Here is a 24,129-nt window from a genome sequence, read left to right as displayed (position 1 = left end):
GAATGCCAGAACCCAAGATTTCCCAGCAGAATATTGCCCAGACCATCACACTACCTCTGTCAGCTTGTTTTCTTCCCATAGTATATCTTAGTGATATCTCTTTCCCTGTTGGGTGATGCACACGTATCCGTCCTATCACACGATGTAAAGGAAAATATACCATAATTCATCATACCAGGCCACCTTCTTCCACTGTGTCATGGTCCCGTTCTGATGCTTGCATGCTCAATGTTGGTGTTTTGGGCAATGGACAGCACTCTGATTGGTCTGCAGCAAATCAGTCTCATACACAGCAAACCGTGATTTCCTCTGTGTTCCGACAATACCCTATCATAGCCAGAATTATCTTTTTTTTTAGCAATTTGTGCTACTGTAGTTCTTCTATGGGATTGGACCAGACAGCTAGCTTTCTGTCCCCACTTGTAACAATAAGCCTTGGGTACCCATTGTCCTGTTGCCAGTTCACCAGTTGTCCTTCATTAGACTGCTTTTGGTAGGTACTAAGCACTGCATACCCGGAATACCCCATAAGGCCTGCCGTTTTATCAATGCTCTGATCCAGTCGTAAAGCCATCACAATTTGGCCCTTGTTAAAATCCTTCAGATCCAGATGTTTTCCCTTTTCTCTTGCTTTCAACATATCAACTTCAAGAACTGATTACTCACTTGCTACCTAATATAACCAGCCCTTGACAGGCACCATTGTATAATCAATGTTAATCCTTCACCTGTCAGTGGTTTCAATGTTATGACTGATTGGTGTACAGTTCTAAGGGATATTGCAGACAATTGCATTACTGCTGCAACACAAAAATCAGAGGATAGACCCGTGTAAATATATACACGTTATTGCAGCAATCAAAAACCATGACTGCAATTGAATAAGCTATGGTTGGAGAAGGTGGTGGAGTCTTATGCAATGGGTGATATGCCACAGGCTCTCTATCAAGCTGGGCATCCCTCTTGGACGTAGGATCAGGTCAGCCTCTCCTCTCTCTCTACTTCCCTCAGGTGGCTACAATCTCTCGGCCGGGCTGGGGCCGGATGTATGTAACCCCGATAATAGGCATCCCTCTCCAAGTAGTCAAAATCCGGATGACTCAGTTCCATGCTATAACCACAACATTTTATTGAACAACATGGCAGATAAACTTAATCTCCGGGTTCTCTGGGGTTAAGAGATTGAACTGTTACAAACAGCCACACACACAAAACTGTGATAAAACAATGTTCCCTAGTTGGGGAATTATAAATGTAGGAAAAAAAGAACCCCTGTGCTCAGAGTGTCCCAATAAAATCAACAGCACCAAGGAACAGTGGGAGGTAATGAAACCAAGGCTGTATACATAAAGGTAATGTAGACTCAGTAAGAGGAATGTATAGAAAAATACTGGTTTATTGAGTACAAAACAGAGAATGGTGCAACGCGTTTCGGAACTAGATAAGCTCCTTTTTCAAGCACACAACCAGAGTGAGTGATGGCAAAACGTCTTTCCTTGCATGTGCTTCAGTGTGATAGGTATTCCTGAGGTGAAGTTCCTGACTGCAATCAACTTGTCTGAGGCGCTGTCCTAATTACCTTTGGCTTAGGACTAGTCGGGGAATGATGGAGTCAGTTCAAATAGTTTTACCTCCAATGTAAGGCTAAAGGGGGAGAGGGGTTGGAGCTTTGGGACTCGGACGCTCAGGCCACGTGCGTTCCTCTAGTGTCAATCACTGGAAATAACGTTGCTTTGGCTGCTCGTAGAGACTCTGGACACGCCAATCCACAGAACTGTTTCCCTGTGGAAGGAACAGAAAACATGTCCAACTTGCTCAATAGCTGCACTTCTCTGGAGAACAGGACACGTGTGATCTTCCTGTTTGCTCTGACCCACCTCTTAAAGACACACCTGATATTAAAACAGTAGAAAAACATCAGAAATTAAAGGGGCATATTAACACTGGGGTACATCTAAGAACCACCATTACACAATCTCTGTAAAGTAATTACCACCCCATGCGAATATACTACATGACTAGAGATGAGCGAACCTACTCGGACACGCCCCTTTTTTGCCCGAGTACCGCGATTTTCGAGTACTTCCATACTCGGGCGAAAAGATTCGGGGGGCGCTGTGGGTGAGTGGGGGGTTGCAGCGGGGAGTGGGGGGGGGGAGAGGAAGAGAGAGAGGGCTCCCCCTGTTCCCCGCTGCTACCCCCCGCGCCGCCACGCCTCCCCCCGCCCCCCCCCCGAATCTTTTCACCCGAGTACTGAAGCACTCGAAAATCGTGGTGCTCGATCGAGTAATTACTCGAAACGAGTACGTTCGCTCATCTCTATACATGACTAGTTCCAGCTGACCATAATCTGGAGAGTTAGGCAGGGATTCCACGCTGCAGTAACTGCATACATCCGAAGCTCAGCACACACAGAAGCCAATAGCCACAAAATCTTGCCAGCATTATCAGCAAGATCTTGCAGCCATTGGCTGCCATAGGTGGGTGAGATATCAGGCCCACTGTGGAAACCTAACCTACAGGCTCATTAACACAGGTGTATCTTCTGTCCGTATTTCTTACTGTACTGACCCACCGAATCGGTGTATTCAGTCGCATGTATTTTATGCGTATAGGAAAAAAATCACAGTGTCCCTTATTTTGATCCGTATTCACAGACCCAAATAGCCTATGCATTTTTATGGGGACTCCTTCACACGGGCGTATTGTGAGCCAAGATCAGGAGCAGGTCCAGAATAGAGAAGAATTGCAAATCTTTTCATGATATTTTGTCTCTGTAGGTTCCACTCCTGTTTTGGCTCACGGAATACTGATGAAAAATACTGATGGAAGGAGCCCTTGGAGTGTAAAAAAACACAGTGAGTATGAATGTTACATGCGGATTTACTGCATTTGTAGCCATGATGGCAGGAGACAGTGTGAAAAAAGGTGATATCAGTCAGGCCTTCTTACATTTTACGTGCATGCGGATACAACACACAACAATTATGCACCAAATATGCACCAAAAACGCACGGACACACGCATTGAAAACAATGCATTTTTCACAGACCAAAATAGCATACGTCTGTGTGAATGAGCCCTTATTCATGCTTGGAAATTTTTTCGTAGCCACCATATTAATAATATTTATTATATTATACGCTATTATCAAACACAGAGCAAAATAGCGCTGTACCATATTCACCAGAAAAATCTGCGTGATGTTAAATGTTCTTATATAAATAGATGTATATAGAACAATGCAAAAAAAATACAATATTTCTATTAAATCTTTCATAGTTTGAAAAATATTTGTTCGTGTGTGTCTCTTTAAAATGTAATAAAAATAAGAATTCCCATCCAATCAGGAGAAAATCATTAGAGTGAATTCCAATATGTACAGTATAGCCTGAAGCTGCGCAATATAACAGGAGTAGCAGCTGTGCAGCATATGTGCCCCTCACAATACGAGAACATGATCCACCTAGGACAGTACGCACACACACTGGAGTGCAAAGGGTTACTGAAATGCAAAGACAGACTGCTGGTCTCCCTTTGATAAAAGCCTGAGAGGTCTATTAGTAAGGGGGAGTTTGCAGTGCAGCTCCTTGCTTGAATAGATCACTGGTGTTCCACACCCTCCTGTGCTCCACATTTATTCTGGGTCATTGCAAAACTGAACCTTAGACCATTATGCCAGGCACACGCTTGCCCTGGAGGCTTTTGTTATGCAGATAGGTCAGGCCTGGGAAGCAAGCACTTGTCTTTTTTCCTCTGATACAAAAGGAAGGGGGTGCAATGGGTAGAGGTGGGATGAAGGAATAATGGGGAGGGTGGCTGCCAGCCCTTGTATCAACGTCACCATGCAAGAGAAGACAAAACAAGAGCCTAGACTTTTCTACACATGCATACATATTGACACACTTGTCACCCTCCCTGTGCCTTGCCCATCCAATCCTGGAGAAGGGGAGGGATGAGGTGACCGCTCCATCCTTGTTTTATGGTCCTCATACTTCCACCAGCTTTGAAACTGTATAGGGAGTGGGATCTAATCACAGAAGCCAGTGTAGTTTGGCATCGCCTGGAATCACAACCTGGTCCAGACGCTTGGCCAAGGGGAGGAGGTGAAGACAGAACAATCCTCCTCCCCTACAGCATCCCTGCCTGTGGCTGAGTGGATTCAGTACTTTCAGCATTTGGACAGCTCCGGAGCGCTTCGCGCCGGGCGGTGGGGTTGGCAGCAGAACATCTGCCCAGCTCTTAGCTCTCCAGTGACTATGGCTAGCGTCCAGGAAGGGGAAAAGCAGCTTTTTGAGAAGTTCTGGATGGGGACTTTTAAAGCTGTGGCCACTCCGAGGAGGGAAAGCATCATCGTTACCAGCATCACCTCTCGGAAGCCTCTGTCTAGGTAGGAGCTTCTTATATGTATACTTTGTATCATTCTGTCTCATTATTGTATCTAGCAAAGGTTGAAAAGTGTATACAGGTGTTTTTTTCTTTAGCTTGACTCTGCCGTGATATCAGGGTGGTTTATTTACACTTTGAATTGCTTTACAATGGGTTTAGTTGTGTTAAGATAAAAGAAAAATAGCTTTTTAATGGGTTAAGATAAGAACTTTCTGTACCGTGCTAGCACAATCAAGCTAAAATCTGCTACATCTGTAGATTGTAAATGCAATATTGCATATAGCTCCTCTATTGGGAATAATTGGTGAATTGTGAGGGGCTTTGGATGCAGTGTTCTTGCATCTGTGTTTGAGGACCGGTTGATCAGACTTGGCAAACACCTACAACATAAGGGACCCTGACACTGAGCAACTGGCTCCATTCTGTCTGTGTCAGTTTCTTTGTCCAAACTAGTGATAGCTGCATGCATACAGTAGCCGCTCTCTCTGACAGGAGCAAAGACCCCCACCAGTTATGGTCTGATTTCAGCATCTATTATAATAGCGAGTAAGAATATGACTTCACAATTCATTTACCACAGCTTGAGATAAACTTTTAATGAGATGTTACCTGCCAATTATACATGCAAAATACTACATTGCTATTATTACAGGTAGAGATGAGCACATTCTTTAGAGATGCTCTAATAGCTGAATTGGCTCTTAATCTTAAACTTGGTGTTTTGGTTCTACAATATTATATAAATGAGTCAATATTCAACAATTCTTTATCCTAATGAGTTTTCTGGATGCACGTACTCTGATTTGCTGCAGATCTCTAACCTGACAAATTAAGTATATCATGTGAAATGGACTTTTCTTTGAATAATTTAACATTCACTTGCCGTAATAGAAATGATAATGGTAGCTGTGCACTTAGGCAAGCATACCTTAAAATGACCGAATCATGGTGCATACATACTGAATATTCATCCCATCTGGTCTTGGTGCAGACCACCTTCCTTTGAAAGCATGGAACAGGAAAGTTCATTTAATTATTAAGGCATCCTATATTAATAGTTCATTGAAATTACATTCATGTTACTTTATATACTGGCATACAGTCATAGACTGATCATATGTTAGCTCGGAGCTCTAAGGTGGACAATACCAAATTTGTGCCAATCTAATGCAGTTTTCCCTTCTTTCTTTACTTATATACATTCATTGCTACTATATTGTGTTGAGCTTCTGCTAGACATTTGCTCCATGCTAGTCTTCTATATGAGCAGTGGTGCAGCTGGAGCTGTACTACTGAGTTAGCATATTGGATAAAAATGAATTATTGAAATCAAATGCAAGTCTTTCTTTACACAGCGCTCATTACTTTCTTTTGTGTTTGCATTTTCAATGAAGCAAGCAATTTTTTTTTCAGTGCTCTTGCCAGCACCCTAAATCAGAACTTGAACTGTCTAATGAAATGCAAACCGTTTTGTTAATATTAAGAAAATATTTACAGTATTTCAGTAATTCTGTGATGTAAACTTTGTGTGCTTTGTATACATGGTAATTCACCATTGGTGAGCAAGCAGTCGCATCAGCAGGGAAGAGTGTTAGAACTTTGGATCAAAGAAACAAGAACCTGATAAACTGACATGTATTAATCCCTGTACAATTTAAGAGGAGTTTAAGACTTTGAAAGCATCTCAGTTTCCGCATCTCCTCAGATTCTGCTCTACACATACCTCTTTTTATTTTGCCTTCCCCTGTGAGGCAACTGGGTTATTACAATAGCTCATACATTACTATTACCTCTCATTTGGGAAGGATGATGTTGTATTGAAAGGTTAATATTAGTGCAAAAAAGTGTTTGAGCCCTATAAAATTTAGCCATGGCTACTAACCGCAACTTATCCATCATGGCATAATGTCAACAGGCTATGATATATATAATTAGAGAATTGGCAATATGGATGAGAGTTTCCAATGAGAGTAATAGATGAGATGAAAGGGTCAAACATTCACAAATCTTCCACTTCTACCGGGAATTAAAGATCACTGCTCTGTACAAGAGTTTGGGCACCCAAGAGCAGTGACTGTCAATCGATCCGAGTTGACCTTTTTTTTTCACTAAACATTGGAAAATGTAATTATATACTTTGCTACCAATATGTCTTGTACATTTTCCTATGTGATTACACTGCTGATTAGATAGCTCTATAGACCTTGCAGCTGGCAGACACCCAATCGAAAAAATGCATGTCCCATAATGATTTAAGCTAGCGGATGTAATACACTAACCAAAACCTTATTTCGTCCTCTGTGCCAATAAAATTTTGCTTCCAACATGGCATACTAAACACATACCCCCTATCTATAGCTAGGGAAGCTTTGTACTGCAATAGGAACAGAGTCTGCTCAATTTGTTCTTTAATCCCTCACCAAGTTCTAAAGCTGACCATTAATTATTGCCTGAAAGTGAGTAGAAATTGCCTAGGCTTTTGCATTATAATGCACATTTGCAATAACAATCATTAGCACAGTATGAAATAATTGGTCAGGGTATTAAAACAACAATAATGATTATACAGCTCTGCTGGAAGGGAAGACATGCCTGTTTAAATACAGTATAATTTTTATATGAAAGGCATAGGAAAGCATAAGAGAATTTACCTATATTAGTCTTCTTTGCCCGTACTTCATAGACTGAGGTACAGATATAGCAAACATTAACTTGACATTCAACATATTATAATAACTTTACTACAATATGCTACAACGCTGTAAGTCCAAGTATCACAATGCGCCGGTCATGTTGACGATTGCTACATCTGTACAAGCTTCGGATAAATAAAAAGTGGTATTTGTGTGTTGCTACAGTAAGCTAAGTAATTGAATTCTGGAAAGCTGTACATTGTCGTTACACAAACTGTACAACTCTTGTCAGAACTCTTTCTCTGGAGGTAAAAAGGTTCACAAAAAATGTGAATGTGAAATGGAGGTCTTTCAAACTTTTACATTAGCGTTCAGTTTCTGTAATCTCAGTGCAAGATGACCTGAGAGAGGCAACAGACTCATCCACGCTCCAGTAAATCAAGTATAGTGCATGGCAATGTTATGTGCTCGCGTTAGAGGACAAAACGGGAAAAAAATGAGCTTTGGATGCAATAGGCAATATTTCATATTGCCTTGATAAATAGTATAAGTACAAAGGTAACTAGATATGTGCAAAATAGATCAATTATGCTACTCATCAAGATTTAGGAGGAACTTTAAGGCAGGATATGCACAGAAATTGTTGTGCTGATCAGATGGTCATCTACATAACGGATTCTGCAGGATGACAACTGAAAAAAAATAGTAGCCATCTTAATAAATAATGACCCGCTATTCCACACAATAGGGATTTCCTTTCAATGACTGGTTACAAACTACCATTGCAGTGATCATAGTGATTAATTTGGAAAGTTTGTCAGTTCGGATAATGATCATGTCTGGGTCTGATAATTATGAGGACTGACTTTTAGCAATTACTGCTACAATCCAAGATTTTAGCTGGATTATAGAAATAATCAGTCCATGTGAACTAAGGCCAGGTCATACCCACAAGATGCACCTGATCCATAAGCTTCATCATTTTCAATAACTGTCTGATGGGACATTTTAGAGTGACATGTTTTTATACAATTAAGGATTGTTTAAGTGTTATACCATAAGATGTAATGTGCAGTAATGTAGGTTTTCAATGTAGAAGATGACAGAAAATATTGAGATTAATTCAAATTTAGAGTCTTTGCTTTCAATCCCATTGGTTGACTCAATGAACAGTTCTATACAACAAAAATGTGAACTATTGAATCAGAAGGATGGTTGTCAAGGAAAACGTAAGGTGTTGTTGGGGACATTAAAGTACATTACTTAGAGCTCTTCGAGTTCTCTTTGGATTCTTGACCTTCTTTATACATAAAGCGACTGTATTTAAAGTATCAGTAAGGTCTTGTCGGTTTTCAGATAACCCTTCCATGAAATGATCTAATAGACCATGTTTAGATGGGACAAATCCACTGATCAAGTTCTCCATCTGTTACCTAGTCACTGTGGTACATCTTACATTGCATGTCACTAGGACATACTTGCAAAGTTGGTATGCTGTGCCATTAATATTCATAGCCCTAGAAGATCCAGAAGAAAATGTACTTATAGTGTCACACAGGGCTCTGAAGTTCTAGTGAGTCTTTTGGGATTAAAGGCTTTTCCAGGGAAATACTATTGATGGCTTATCTTCAGGATAGGTCATCAATAGTTGATGGGCTCAGGCCAGGGCGTGTAATTGCAGGCACAGCTCTCATTAAAATCAATGGGTGCTGCACCTGCAGTTACAAGCACCGGCCACTACACAGCAGCAGCTTCATCTCCGTACCCCTGCCAGCAGGCACCTGATTGGCTGATGGGCCATGGTGCCAATTGGCAAACCCCAGCCAATCAACTATTGATGACCTATCCTTAGGATAGGTTATCACTAGTATTTCCCTGGAAAACTGCTTTAATGAATACTTTACAGTCCTGTTAGAGAAGTAGATTATAGAGGGTAATGATCAAAGTATTTCTAGAAAACCTATTTAGAAGGTTTTTTCCAAACTAAACTACCACTTTAAAGGAGATGTCCCGAGGCAGCAAGTGGGGTTATACACTTCTGTATGGCCATAATAATGCACTTTGTAATATACATTGTGCATTAATTATGAGCCATACAGAAGTTATAAAAAGTTTTTTACTTACCTGCTCCGTTGCTAGCGTCCTGGTCTCCATGGTGCCGACTAATTTTTGGCCTCCGATGGCCAAATTAGCCGCGCTTGCGCAGTCCGGGTCTTCTGCTGTTCTCTATGGGGCTCCGTGTAGCTCCGTGTAGCTCCGCCCCGTCACGTGCCGATTCCAGCCAATCAGGAGGCTGGAATCGGCAGTGGACCGCACAGAAGAGCTGCGGTCCACGAAGATAGAGGATCCCGGCGGCCATCTTCAGCGGTAAGTATTGAAGTCACCGGACCGCCGGGATTCAGGTAAGCGCTGTGCGGGTGGTTTTTTTAACCCCTGCATCGGGGTTGTCTCGCGCCGAACGGGGGGGGGGTTTAAAAAAAAAAAAACCCGTTTCGGCGCGGGACATCTCCTTTAAGTGTCCAGAGAAAATCCAATAGTAACACGGTAAAATCGTATATTAAGGACATCATTTAACATTTTTAGATTGCTCAACAGTCATTCTGAAGATCATAGATAGAGGTAAGTGAAGAATCTGTCTTTCAATGTGTTAATATATAAATAATAATCTTTCTCTGTTCTTCCACCAATAACAAATAGACAAAATATATAAAACAGACAGACACATTGAGAATGAAGATGACAGGTACAATGACTGTGTGGGAGAGACACTACTCTGTAAAAAGATGAGAAATTGGGAATATAAAGCAGGATGTGTTTGTCAGTCAAAGACTGAAATTAGGAGGAAGTGTGACTGAGAAATATGAAAAAGACAGACAGGTTATAAACAAACAAATAGACATATATGGTATATACAAGAGGCAGCTGTGGAAGGCGGGAGCAAGAGAAGCCCTAAAGACAGGGATATTTCCTTGAATTAAAATGACATGAAGTCAATTAAACATTGCCAGAACCCATCTTGTGTTGCATACTGTATAATATATACTATATCTTATACAATATATCTTCTGTTTACACTGTAGCATTTGACCTCTATAGTAGAACCAGCCTGCTTATTCTCATCCATTGTCTTGAAACCAGTCATTATAAAGCTGCTTGACCTCTATAGCTGTTGCTTAATACTTTGATATTGCATATCAATATACATGGCTTTGTGACTTTTCTGTCAAAGAACACTGTCCTCCAGCAGATTGATTATGTTCATGACCATTTTTTAGACTATCTATCTATCTAGTTTAGATAGACAGACAGACAAACAGACAGAGCACATTACACAACCAGATTTCATGTGGATTCTGTTGGTTTCCATTCTCCTCATAGGCATGGGAAATAAACAAAGAGTTTGCCACAAGACCATTTAGGTATTAATGGCATGTACATTAACACATATTTTTTTTTACTCATAAGTTTTTTGGGGTTTTCAAAAGTTTTACAGGTATACAACAGTCCTCACTTACGGTACATGTATACAAGGTATAGGCAACCAAACTGTTGTCATAATCTAGCTCATTTCTTGTGGTCATGCAGCTGCAAACCTGGTTTGAAAGAGGTCTAACAACAACTATACATAAAAACATAGGAACAGAAAAAGGTCATGTGGCGAGCAACCCGCATACAAGTAGCATTCTTCACTAAGGTGGGAAGCTCCCATAAAAGCACAAGTGTATGCAACTCAAAACTGAAAACAAAATAAACATTTTTTTTCATGGTGGATGTCACATCAGTATACTTCACACTGAAAATTGTTAAAAGAAAGGTGTTAAGATCTATAACGCCTGTCTTAGATCAGACAATTTCTGAACCAAGCCTTTAGGCATGCTAGAGGTTGAGGTCACACCCAGGGCCAAAGACCCATCTGCCACATAACCATTATACATGGTAGGGTGGGACCCTGTTACACAATTACAACATAATAGTGGTTATACTATTAAATCAGTACAAGTTGAGATCTATAGGTGTAGCAAACATTAACTGTAAAGGCAGCGCTATTGTATTAGCACAGCATACCCCAATGTACCTACACTATTAATGCAGTACACAATGGAGCAACTATGCTATTTAGATAGTGTGCAGTGTAAATGGTAAGTGTATTAGAAAAGAATTATAAGTTACAGTAATAACTTAGCTTGCCCTCTGTAGAATTAAGGATTGCTACATCTGGACCTCCTTATTGCCGTAGTGGGGATTCTGTTATCAGGTTCATACTGCTTGAAGCACAGGCAGCATGAACCCAGGACAGAGAAGCCTGCTGACCCCATAGGTGTTTTATTCTAGAACCCTGTGGTGTTTCAGAATGAATACACTTTGAATTCTAACTCAAAGCTGAGCTCCGAGTCACAGGATCGGCCATATCCTACTTGCTGCATGAAGCTGACAGCCCCCTCCCTGCATACAAGAAGGGAGGGAAATATCAGTCTTCATGCAGTGGGCGGGAAGAAGCTGGCACGGCCCTCGTGACTCAGCGACTAGTTCCAAGACAAACTTCAAAGTGTATTTATTGTGAAACGCTGCAGCATTTTAGAATAAAACACCCATGGGGGTAAAAGGCTTCTCTGTCCTTGATACATGCTGCCCGTGCTTCCGGCAACATGAACCTGACGACACAGTCCCTTTAATTTTTAACACACTCTGAACATGCCTTAGGCAGTACTTTCCAAAGAGCAGGACATATATTTTATCTTTCCTTATCTATTTAGTCTTTTTGCTGCTTCCTTTTTATTACTTGTTTCCTAATAAACTGTTAGAAGATATGCTATTACATTGAAGAGACTCTCTCATTCACAAGTCAGAGATTAGCAGTAAAATACAGTGAATAACATCTGAATAAATCAGCATGGCCACAAAGTAGACTATTTTCCTTTCTTTGCAGTGATATTTTCTACCACATAAAGCATGGTGTGTATCATATATCTATGGAAGTATGTTGCACAAAATTTCTTATTGTTGATTTCCCCAGGGTGCCGCATAATGTCCATTTTCTGTATACAACTTCCCACTCGATTCATCACTCAGCTCCACATATTAGTTACATAAGTTCTGTAACTGGTTCACCAGGATTGGGCGACACTTTAATATACATATTACAATTATATCAGTTCTACAGAGGGTCACAAAAAAAAAGAATAAAATGCTATGTGTGCTTGCTGCATTGTGGGATAATAGGCTGAACTGAATGGAAGTACAGCATATGTTTCGTTTTAGTCCTACAAACTATGTTACTTTACAATATGACTTGACAATGCCAATGTACTTTGGCCTTTGAAGAACATATCAGCCATTGTGGCATCCAAATTTTAAGTTTATTTGTTACTTTTATGCCAACTGATTTTGATATCGCACCATAGTAGCTGTTTCCATTTGCATTATTTGGATACTGGGTGAGTAGATTGCATCTCAACCTACTTAAGCTTTTCACCTGAAAGGCTAAACATGAGAGAGCATCTATAAGTAGTCACACTGTTTAGGAAGATGTGAAGAGATATCCAAGAATAGCAATGTAGAAACTTTTACAAGAACAGCTAACCTTGAAACTAGATAGAAAAGATACTTTTTCAATGACATTTAACATGGGAGAGGATAGCAGTCATTAATGTTATACACTATGCACATCTCCTTCCATCATTTTTTACATTCTATAAACTGAATAACATTGGAAAACCAATTCAAAACTAAATTGACTCTACTTATTACCAATATCACTAAAGTGTTAGGAAATATGTTGTCATGCCCACTCATCTTTCACATGGAATGTTATATGAACCGTGCATTCAGTGTGTATAGTTACTAATATTGTGAGGTGGAGACATAACTCAGAAGCTGCAAAGAAGATACATCATCATGTAGTTATATTGCAAGAACTTATGGAACCCTCACAATCTCTTAGCTTCATCTTCTCTCAGTAAGAAAGTTTGTTGGTAGACAGAAAGTACCTGCCCAACCAGTCCTCTTGTCCAGAATAAATACTTACCTAGAAACCTACTTTTCAATGCTGGGCATGAGTATCAACCTTCTCTCACATGGTCATTCTGGAAGAACTGTTAGTGTGCTACCGGATGCGACATGTCAGCCACTATCACAAGGTGCTACCGGGGTGGCATCTGTATGTCTGCCTGGTCCACGTGACCGCGCATTGGTGCTATTGAAGGCCTCTTTCTTGTCATTGCAGAATTTCCCTTGGGAGTCATATGTCGAGAGACCCTCACTGTTTAAAGTCACTACAGAAGTTTCCCTAGGAATCATCTGTGGGGAATCCATCAGTGTTAATGTTCCATTCTTGTCTTCCCTACTTCAATATCTCCTGTGGTGTATGGGCTGATTAGCTGACAGCCAATTAGCCGTAATTGCTATGTATTTATTATGCTCATGCTCTCTTATGGATGTTGGTTATTCATATGCATGAATGCATGCTGTGCGGTGTTTTATCAGTCTGTTTGTCTAGTCTATGTCCTGTTTTGTTTGTGCCACGCATCCTATGGTGTTTGGACTCCTGAGTCATGTCCTGCCTATTCCCCCCATCCGATGGTGGATGGACACCAGAGCCTTGTCCCAGTTCTGTATGTTCCCCCTCGTCCCTTGGCGTGCGGATGCCCAAGTGTCCTCCATCCATTGGTGTGCAGACACTTGAATCTAGTCCTATTTGTTGTGTCTGGTGGGCCTGGAACCCCTCCATCTGTTGGTGGATGCCTGAATCCTCTCCATTTATTGATGTGTTGGTGTGCGGATGCCTGAACCATGTCTTGTTTATGGTGTCTCATGTAGCTGTACACTCCTGTCTGTTATGTGCCTTTTCCTAGCCCTGTTGGAATTTCCATCTTCTGTACATCCTTCCCTAGCTTACATCTACAGACAGGCTAGGTCCCCTGGGTACAAGACGTGGGGCTATTCCTATCAGGACATTATAGCGTCATGGTTTGACATGGTGACGTTCGTGGAGGGTATCATAGTTGCGCCCTGTATGAATGTAACATCACATCACCTTTCTTTTACATTATACTAAGTAACACTTCTAAATACTCTACATCCCATGATGCTACCTACATATTTCAGAGACTGTTGCCAAGAAGCAGCAGGAAAGAATATTCTGCAGTGAGTAATTATGATGAGAAACTATGTATACTGCAGTGTTTCTGTACATTTGTTGGAAAGTAATTATTTCCATGTATATTTATATACTAGCCCATACGATCTACTGAAATAGACCTGCTTTTATCCCACTTTGTAAAGAATCCCAATATGTTCTAAGTTATTCGATATCTAGCACAACAGTAATATGATTGTAACACTCAAAAACATAACTGTAAAAAGATACTTTGGTAAAGATTGAAGACAATAGAAAATGCCCAGAAGCCGTCTAGTTAAAGAACTTGATGAATTACTACCAAACATTCATGCCAAGTAAAATATGTGGACAAGTCATTTATGAAGTACAGTGAGCAGTAGGTCAGAGCTTTGGTTAGAGACTCCAATTTCTCAACTCCTAATAGTTTGGAGGGACTGCCTTACTTTCTCCATTTCTTTAGGATAGCACTGTGTAAAAACAATGGTTTTAGCAATTTCTTATTAAATTTATATTATATGTTAAATTCATTTTTTATAATTGATTTCCAAATATATTATTGCACATTATTCATAGCATCACTATATATGCAGCATTTCTGAGTGCAATAGAGGAAATGAAAATAGCACTTGTATTATTTTCTTCAAATTCTCCGACATGCCTCCAGGTCATATCCAGGGTATAGCTATGGAGTGTGTAGAAGCAGCAGTTACACCCCAACAAAGCTGCCTGAGGGGGTCCAGAGGATCCTCTGCAACATAAGATCTCAGTTTTATCAGTGTATTAGATGATAGGTGGGGGAATATGGTTACAGACTTGCCCTTGAGGCACAAGTGCTTCAAATTACATCTCTGGTCCTATGCATATTGCTCTATTAGGATCTACAGGCGTGCTTATACTGTTGCATTCTTGGTATATTTGAATTGAATCCAGAGAACGAGAAAAACCAAAATCTAATAGAGCGGTGGCATCTGCACAGCTAATGTGCTCAGTCATTGAAGCCATTGATTCCATGGACTGCATGATAATGTAACCGCAGTGCCAGACATAAGTATAAATTGATTATTGTATTATTGGATTATATCAACTTTTCTATAGGCGAGAACTGCAGTATAACTGGTCTACAGTACATGTATTTCACCTCTTTTTATGGGCAGTCCAAGTGCAGTTTTCTTTCATTCAGAAAAGGTCCACCTTTTAACAGAACTGCAAAATTAAATCTTCACTGCTATTTCTGAAGGCTATCATGGTGGTTCTAAAGATTCCATTATCAACAAAGAGAACACCCTTTATTAGATAAAACTTCACTTTTATTATTGTGTTTTAAAAAGGAAAAAAAGGGGGAATCCTATTATACACCTATTATGCTGCTACCGAAGCAGAGCTAGCGCCCTGACAAGGATGACCCAACTCCAACCTCTCCCTATAATAACCTACACTACGATGCACAAAATTAGAAATAATTCAATAGTCCGGCAAGGAGAGGACTATTGAATGATTGTGCATTATAGTATAGGGTATTATAGAGAGAGGATGGAGATAATGGGGTCGTTCTTGTCAGGGTGGTAGCTCTGCTTAGGTAGCAGCATAATAGCTGTTTAATAGGGTTCCCATCTTTTTTTTTTAACATACTAATAAAAGTTCCCTTTATCTACTTTTATCTATTACCACTCAAATAGCCTTCAGAAATAGCTGTGCACACCTAATTTTTGGAGTTATGTTAAAAGGTGGAGCTTTTCTAAATGAAAGAAAAAAGCACTTGGACTGTTTATGAAACAGGTAAAATACATGTAGACCAGTCATATTGGAGTTCTCCCCTATAGAAAAGTTAGTATTACATTGAAATGATAAATTCCAGGTCACTAGAAGTCATGAATAGGAACTGTGGTGCTCTGAAGTTTAGCCTGTTTTGCATTCTCCTCTGTTCTGAGGAATACATTGTACTAACTTCACTACTCTGAAGAATAGCTGTGATCACCTGATCGTGATATCACAGCCATATAGATTCAATTCAAGAACAACAATGCAGTTAGTGTTATGAATTTGTTGGTATATTGTACATAAAGACCAGAATATTTCTTTCTGAGGTCTAGTGCATTCGATAGGAAAACTTTCTGATTCATAAGGCCTGCCAGCATGATACTGTGTGAAACACACAAGGACTAAAGACACAATGCACCACGACAAACAGTCTAGAACATAAAGACAAGTAGATCACAGTTTGTATATTCCCCTAGGCAGGGCCATCTGGACTGCAGTCATTTTGCTACAAGCTGTAGGCTCTTGTTCCTGGTATCCAATTTCAGCAAAGCGTTAGGACAATTGTTGTTTGCTTCTCCAGCTAAATCCTCTTAGTGCTCCTGCTCCTTGTTATAGCTCCAGTTTGACTCAGTAACATGAAGTAGAGCTGCAGTAATGTAATCAATCATGCATGCTCCACGCTCCTGTTTTAGCTGTTGTTGCATAATTTAGAATATGTTTAATAGATTTGCAATGCTTCCCGCAAAATCCAAAAACAAAACATATTACTGAATATACAATATTTATTGCTTTCATTTAGTTGTTTTCCTTGCTAGACTGATTAGTGGCATATATTCTATAACAGCACAGTAGACTTCATTATACTTTTGGAACGTCACCAAGAACCCAAAGGTGTTAGTCAAACTCCAGTCAGATGTTCCATAGTGAAAACAACAGCATAGCCACTGCTTCCCATGCACTGCTCATTAGTGCTCAATTAAATGAGTGTTATTAGACACTACATTGAATTTCTAATAGAACTAAGTTTTCATCCCAGGCACAATTTGTTGCCTGTTGTGTTGATGAATTGATTGTCATACTGAGATGGAAGGAATACAGGCTTCGTGCAACTTTTGCTAGCTTATGGTAAACTAATCATAGCTAGATAAATGGATGAATTTATGCAAATGTTGTAAATAAAACCAATATGCATGTTTTCCTCATTGATGTACATGTCACAGTTTCACAAATATCCTCCTTCCAGTCCATTATATAATGCATTATAATCACAATGGGGGCAGATTTATTATTTCTGTCTTTAATTTAGACAAATTAAAACTAGACCAGGTGACAGAGAAGATGTGCCAAATTTTCACAGTGATAGATTTGGTGTATATCAACAGATATGTGTTACCATGCGGCGGTTGCGGCTCTTCCCGAGGCGGCGGGGTGTTGGGTCCCGTGGTCGGGGTGCCTCCACCCGGCTTGTGGTCCAGCCGCCAGGGTCGCAGCGCCGTGCGCGCCCACACCGGTGAGTGCAGCTGCAGTGCATGAGCTCCCTTTTTATGTGCTGTTGGGAGTTGGTTGCCTCCCTCTCTCCGCCTTTGGGCGTAGGCTTTGGTTTACAAGTCTGGCAGTGACTGCAATCACTGCCAGTTATTGGTTTCCTTCAGAGACTGAGCTAGTCTGCTTCTGTAGGTCTCCTGCCTTTGTCAGCTTGTCTGCTTTCTTGTTACTATCTGCCAGGCTTTTCCATCTGCCTCCGTTTTTTCAGTGTTGTTTCGTGTTGGTATTATCAGCTGCCCTTCCTGTTGGTATTCTACCCATTCCACCCAGGTACGCCAGCGTCCCTTTTTCGGTCCCTAGATAGAGTAGGGACCGCCGCTCAGTTGCCCGCCTGGAGATAGCCAGGAGTGAAGGCAAGTAGGCAGGGACAGGGGTTGCGGGTAAGATCCAGGGCAACTCGGGCGCGCGTATCAAGGGTAGTATACCGTAACAATATTAACACATTTCTAACTTTAGACCAGTATTTTGTGCCAAAATAGTTGCACCTTAACTTGATGCATTTTAGAATTTCTCTTAACCGTGCCTCTTTTCTAGACACTTTACATTGCCTAGTGAGGTGTAAAAAGTGTCTAAAATACATTATAAATCTGGAGCATGGCAAGAGTGCCAATTTTTGAGGCAGTTTGCACCAGAATTCAGGCAATTTTGGCTCATTCTGCTTAGTAAAGGTACCTGTACACAGGATGACTGTCAGGCGCATAAGTGCCCAACATCTGTCGCACCGACTATCACTCCTGTGCTTTCACGAGATTAGAGGCGTAGCATCTGGAGATCTCTTCTGGCTGCCTGCCTCTATTCACTGCAAACAGGCAGTTGTTCATAGATGAATGACTGCCTGTGTACATGGGCTGATAGTCGCTTGGTTTTTAGCTCAGCTAAAAACCAAGCAACTCTGACAACTGAGCAGTTTCTGGCTCAGTGCCCTATTGGTCGGCATTTTGTGGCAGTTTTTCATGCACTTTTTGAGCCAAAGCCAGCAAGAAGGTAAAGTATAAGTCCCTCCTTAATATTTACAACATCTCTAGAAACCATTTCAGACTTTTGCTGAAAAAAACTGCATGAAAAACTACCATGAAAACCATTGCTTTAAAAAAAAAAAAAAAAAACCCTTTGTCTGAAATCACCCGCATAGTATTTGATTTAGACTACTAACAGTTTACACCATTTACAATAGTGGAATCATACACATTAAAGGGGTTGTCTCGCGAAAGCAAGTGGGGTTAAGTACTTCTGTATGGCCATATTAATGCACTTTGTAATATACATCGTGCATTAAATATGAGCCATACAGAAGTTATTCACTTACCTGCTCCGTTGCTGGCGTCCCCGTCTCCATGGCTCCGTCTAATTTCGGTGTCTTCTTGCTTTTTTAGACGCGCTTGCACAGATGGGTCTTCTCCCTTCGGCTTGGCAGCAGCGGCGTTTTGGCCCCGCCCCTTGTACGCATCATCGTGTAGCTCCGCCCCATCACATGTGCCGATTCCAGCCAATCAGGAGGCTGGAATCGGCACATGTGACGGGGCGGAGCTACACAATGACGCGTACAAGGGGCGGAGCCAAAACGCCACTGCCGAGCCGAAGGGAGAAGACCCATCTGCGCAAGTGCGTCTAAAAAAGCAAGAAGACACCGAAATTAGACGGAGCCATGGAGACGGGAACGCCAGCAACAGAACAGGTAAGTGAATAACTTCTGTATGGCTCATATTTAATGCACGATGTATATTACAAAGTGCATTAATATGGCCATACAGAAGTACTTAACCCCACTTGCTTTCGCGAGACAACCCCTTTAAGATGTTCCTCTGAACTGGTATTAAGAACTGAATGATATATTTTTCAATTCCTATCTTAAGACTGACAGAAATGATTTTCCCATTAGAATGAGAAGTATGGGTCAAGTTAAGAGGTCATTCAAAATCGACTTCATTGTACTGAAAATGTAAGATGCACGATTATTAGATAAGAGAAGTTTGACTTTAGATGATGGTTTCACCATGGATTACTTTGTAATGGGTAGAACTCACGACTTATATGGTAACATATAATAAAGGTCCTCAGAGTTTTTCCTACATCTTTATGTGCTTTAATCCAGTTATGTTGGTCAAACAATATAAATTATTGAAAGGGCACAGGCTGCAACAGTCATATTGTTAGATGTCATCCTTTGACAAAGCCCATGCTAAAATGTTTAACAATAATAAAACATCTTTTAAAAAGTTATGTAGAGAGTACTGGAGGCAGCAGAAGTGCTTGGTTAGTAATGGGGTTTAGTAAGGGATGGTGGCTGGTGGGAAATTACTTCAGAGGTATGACAGACTTAAAGATCACCACTAGGATAGTTTTTCCCCCAGAGATCTGTCTGGCTATCTCTCAATGTACAGTAAAGTATCCTTTTCTTGTTAAGCTAACAATTTTTTTAAATAAGCATACTTACTAACAATCCGTCTGTGAATGACTTAAAGCTCATTTACACGCAAAGACAATCTTTCAAAGGATTGAAATATTCACAGGTCTAGCGATCATTTTGCATAAAGTAATAATGGGCACGAATGCCCATTAGCACTTTATCAGCTTCATTTGCATGTAAATGAGCCTTCAGCAGCTGTTTGCAAATCCCAGCATGTGGTTAGGACATTATACTCAGCTGCATTGTCTTTGCATGGGCTGACAAGAATGTCATTATTTAGTAACAATTCAAAGGACTATTCTAAAATGTAAACATTTTCACTCTGGAAATTAAAATTGAGTCCCGAAATGTGGCCATTTGCAAAAAAAATGCATATTAGAATTTATATGCTCCAGTCAAGTATCTAATTGTTTCAGATGGCAATGATGTACATATCCAAAAACATCCATGGTTTTTTTAATGGATCCATCAAAAATATGGATAATTGGTTCCATTTGCATCAATTTCTTATCAGTTATGATCAGTTTTTAATGGATTTGCTTCTTTTTTTGAAAGTCTACCTTGCTGATTTCCACTCAAATTATGGTCAAAATAGGGCTGTATGCAGAGCTATACCCTCTGTGACAATGCCAGAGTACACAATGGGGCCGAACAGAAGCCATTATAGTCAATAGGTTCCGTTCAGCACGGTCTGGTGTGTGTTGGCACTGCTGCATTTGCTGCTCTTCGGCACCTACTGTAGGAGCTGTACAACAGAACTGTCAAATCTGAGTGTGTTAGTTCTAGATTTACAACTGCATGTGAGCAGTGTGATTTAATGGAGCTGTTAAAAGGAAGCCCAAATGGAATACTTTCTGTTTGTGTCCATTCCCCATTGACTACAAGCTAAAAAAAAAAATATAGGAAATTCCATTTCGTCCAGCATCCATTTTTGGGATGGAAAAAAAGTTCTGCACTGCAGTCTTTCTATAAAAAAACAAAACAAAACAAAAAAACACAGAAACCAGACCGAGTGGAAGCAAACTGAAAAAAATAAGTCCTATTAAAATCTATGGGGATTTTACTGTATCCGTTCTCTGCTCAGTCCTAAGAACAGAAAAACGGAAAATGAAATGCTGATGTGAACTGAGCCTCTGCAGAGAAAACAGTATATACTTTATACATAAGGTATGTGTAATGCAAAATGATTCAATATGAAGATATCTCCCAATCCGAGTTGTACAGTTACGCCCTACATGTGTGAACACAACAGCATTCAGAAAAACAGGCCCTGCAGCCTGAAACCCTAACCCACAAGGTAACACAGGAATAGAATTACACAGGCAGCATATGGGCCGTACAACCTGCTCACCTTAGCACATATGGTATCGCAACAAAGAGTATCTACCATCTGTCAAAAAGTGTGCCGGTGAAAACTGTATATCCTATGTCTTATGTTCTGCATTAATAACACAAAGGATCAGCAGATATATATTGTCAGCTCTGAGTAAATATCCGTATACTAAAAACACCTGGCAAATGGAAAGGTCACGGTACACCTGTCTGTTAACACAATACTACGTCTAGCGGTCTGAGCTGTTTTGTGTTTGCCAAGTGTTAACCATATAACATACACTAAACTAAGTCAATAGCCATGGGTATTACGTATTTAGATGTGATCTTTTTTCTTTAGTTTGGGCAGTTGGTCTATTGGGCACAACTATGATTTTACTGCAAGATCTACTCCAGTGCTTTACACTGCAGCTCTGCTTGTATGGAAAAATAAGTCCTAGCTGCATTACATTAAAAAAGGGAATACATTACCTAGCAGGCTCAATACAGGTCCCTCCCGCTACTCTCTGGAGCTCCGTTGCACTTCTTGCACTCCTCAGCCGCCCATAGAAGATCACTTCCTGGTTATGGGATTGATAAATCCCACCTCCAGGAACCGATGGCGCTGATTGGTTCTCGAGCGCTGTTCAGCCAATCAATGCAGAAATCAATGAACCAATCAGAGCCATCGCTTCCTGAAGCGAGATTTATGAATCCCGGAACTAGGAAGTGATCTTCTGTGAGCGGCTGAGGACAGCAAGAAGTGCATTAGACCTCTAGAGAGCAGTGGGAGGGACCTGGACCAAGCCTACTAGGTAAGTATAATAAGATATTGCCTGAAAATAAGACCTAGTGCTTTATTTGGGGGCAAAAATTAATATAAGACAGGGTCTTATTTTCAGGGAAGCAGGGTATATATTGGGACAAAGGAGTCTAAGGCTAATTTCATACGGATAGATGCGGTGTCGAGCCAGGAAACTTGGCCTGATATCACACTTGAGACCATGCGATTTCTCTGTGGATGCAAAGCGCCTCGCATTACTTCAGGGAAGTAGCGATCCTTCGGGATGGCTGAAAGCCGCATTGGAGGATCGACAAGTATTTCCCATTGTTTTCAATGGGAAACCCTGCATTGCATCGCACTTGCGTGCACCTGAGCTCCCTTGATGAACCCTGTGTGGTGATACATGTTGGGAGGGCATGTGTTACATGTTTTTTAGACTTGGTTTAGGAATGGCTCGACTATGCAAAAAATGATTACAGATAGCTAGGTGTTGATGCAGTCTTTTTGTGCTTTGACAAAGATATGTCTGACATTTCCAGCCTCTGCCACAACTGTGATTGATGTATAATCAGCATAGCAGTTTACTGGGAGATTACAATACGGCTGCTTTTATAGCACCTCTAGTAACTGACACCCTGTGCATCCCATTATTGGTTGCCAACAGTTAGGTCAATTCCCCAAACACTGCATGCGATGTGAATACATTAGTGGCTAAAGGCAATTGCCCTCACAGCCTGCCTAGCAATATATATTTAGTTCTTGTATAGACTCAGTAAGGATTTAGTTCAACCACCTATACCTTAATTTTAAAGCATATTTGTCTGTTTTGAGCGCATACATGTCAATAATTTTATATTATTCTCTTTTGGGAGCGTATAACCGTTAGGCTATCTTTTTGCCTTTGTCAATTTTAAGTGCCGGAGTGTGGCCTTATTCTAAGTTTTGCTATGGCGCCGTGTGGGATTTAAAGGGGTTGTACGATTACTGAATAACATTGCAACAATGGCTCTAAGTGTGTTAAAATAACAAACAGAGATGCACTTACCCGTCCTTTGCCGTGAGGATCCAGCGGTGTTGCTCCGCAGTCCTCCCGGTGATTGTTGTAGAAGATATCAGCGGAAGTCATCTAACCGCTGTAGCTAATCAGAGACTGGCTGCAGTGTCACCATCCTTTCTCTTAGCATCAGCACTCAAATCCTGTGCACTGTAATGCCAGGAGTTCAAACCAGAGACGTTGCAGCCTCTGGTTGACTGTAGCGATCAGATGACTTTTGCTGACGTCATCTGCTACAACAATCATCAGAAGGACGGCAGGGCAACAGCGCTGCCTCCCCTTTAACAAAGTACTGCTCTGTTTGTTATTTTAGATAACATAGTATGTAAGGCAGAAAAAAGACATACAGTATGTCCATCCAGTTCAGCCTATTAACCCCCAATGTTGATCCACAGTAAAGCAAAAAAAAAAAACTGATAAGGTAGAAGACAATTTTCCCCATTTAAGGGAAAAAAAACTCCTTCCTGACTCCAATCTGGCAATAGGAATAATACTATTGCTGCAAAGTTGTCCCATAACCGGACAACACCTTTACATTTTCCTATTGTGCATGTCCCATACTGTACATGAACCATAACAGTTTAATTAAAGGGCATTATAATAGTATATAGTCATATTAACTGATTGTAGTTTTTAAGTCCTTCTCGCAATCAGCAAATATCCACATTATCTGTTATAACGCGGGCAAATAAAGCCATTCCATTTCATGGAGTTGCAAGTGATTATTCTCATCGATACTGTTTATTATTGTGAGACTGACTTAGAGAAAGGTCTGTCTGCAGCTCCAGCCTCGTGTAGATGTCAGTGTCTGAAAGTCTACATGGAGCACCTAGATAAAAATGGCAGAAGAATGACATTGTACAAAGGTACTTTGATTTATCCCATTACACAATCTGCTAAGTCAGCATGCATCACAGCTCTCACCAGTTCAATTGAAATGTAATTGAACAGGGTAAGAAGAACAGCGATTCCATTAGTGTTACATAAATACACACACTGCTATTTAGCAAAGGTTGATTTTTTTCAGTGCACCAGATAAAGAGGTTTTACTGCAGAGGAAGGTGAACTGCTATTAAACAGTGCTCATAGATAGGAGACATGCGGGCACTTGGAATACTGGGTATTTGGGGA

The 24,129-nt window shown here is 40.7% G+C and overlaps 1 protein-coding gene across 1 annotated transcript in view; it reads left to right on the top strand.

Annotated features, from left to right (window-relative positions):
• The first annotated feature begins 4,259 nt into the window (after nt 1-4,259).
• Nucleotides 4,260-24,129, top strand: part of SRRM4 (serine/arginine repetitive matrix 4) — a 107,138-nt gene continuing 87,268 nt past the window's right edge. Inside the window, exon 1 of the mRNA XM_066604907.1 lies at nt 4,260-4,390. Within this exon, the coding sequence (XP_066461004.1) occupies nt 4,260-4,390 (131 nt within the window). The remainder of the gene's footprint in view (nt 4,391-24,129) is intronic.

The sequence above is a fragment of the Eleutherodactylus coqui genome, chromosome 5 (assembly GCF_035609145.1).
Source record: "Eleutherodactylus coqui strain aEleCoq1 chromosome 5, aEleCoq1.hap1, whole genome shotgun sequence".
NCBI lineage: Eukaryota > Metazoa > Chordata > Amphibia > Anura > Eleutherodactylidae > Eleutherodactylus > Eleutherodactylus coqui.
This window is presented reverse-complemented; position numbering and strand designations above follow the sequence as displayed.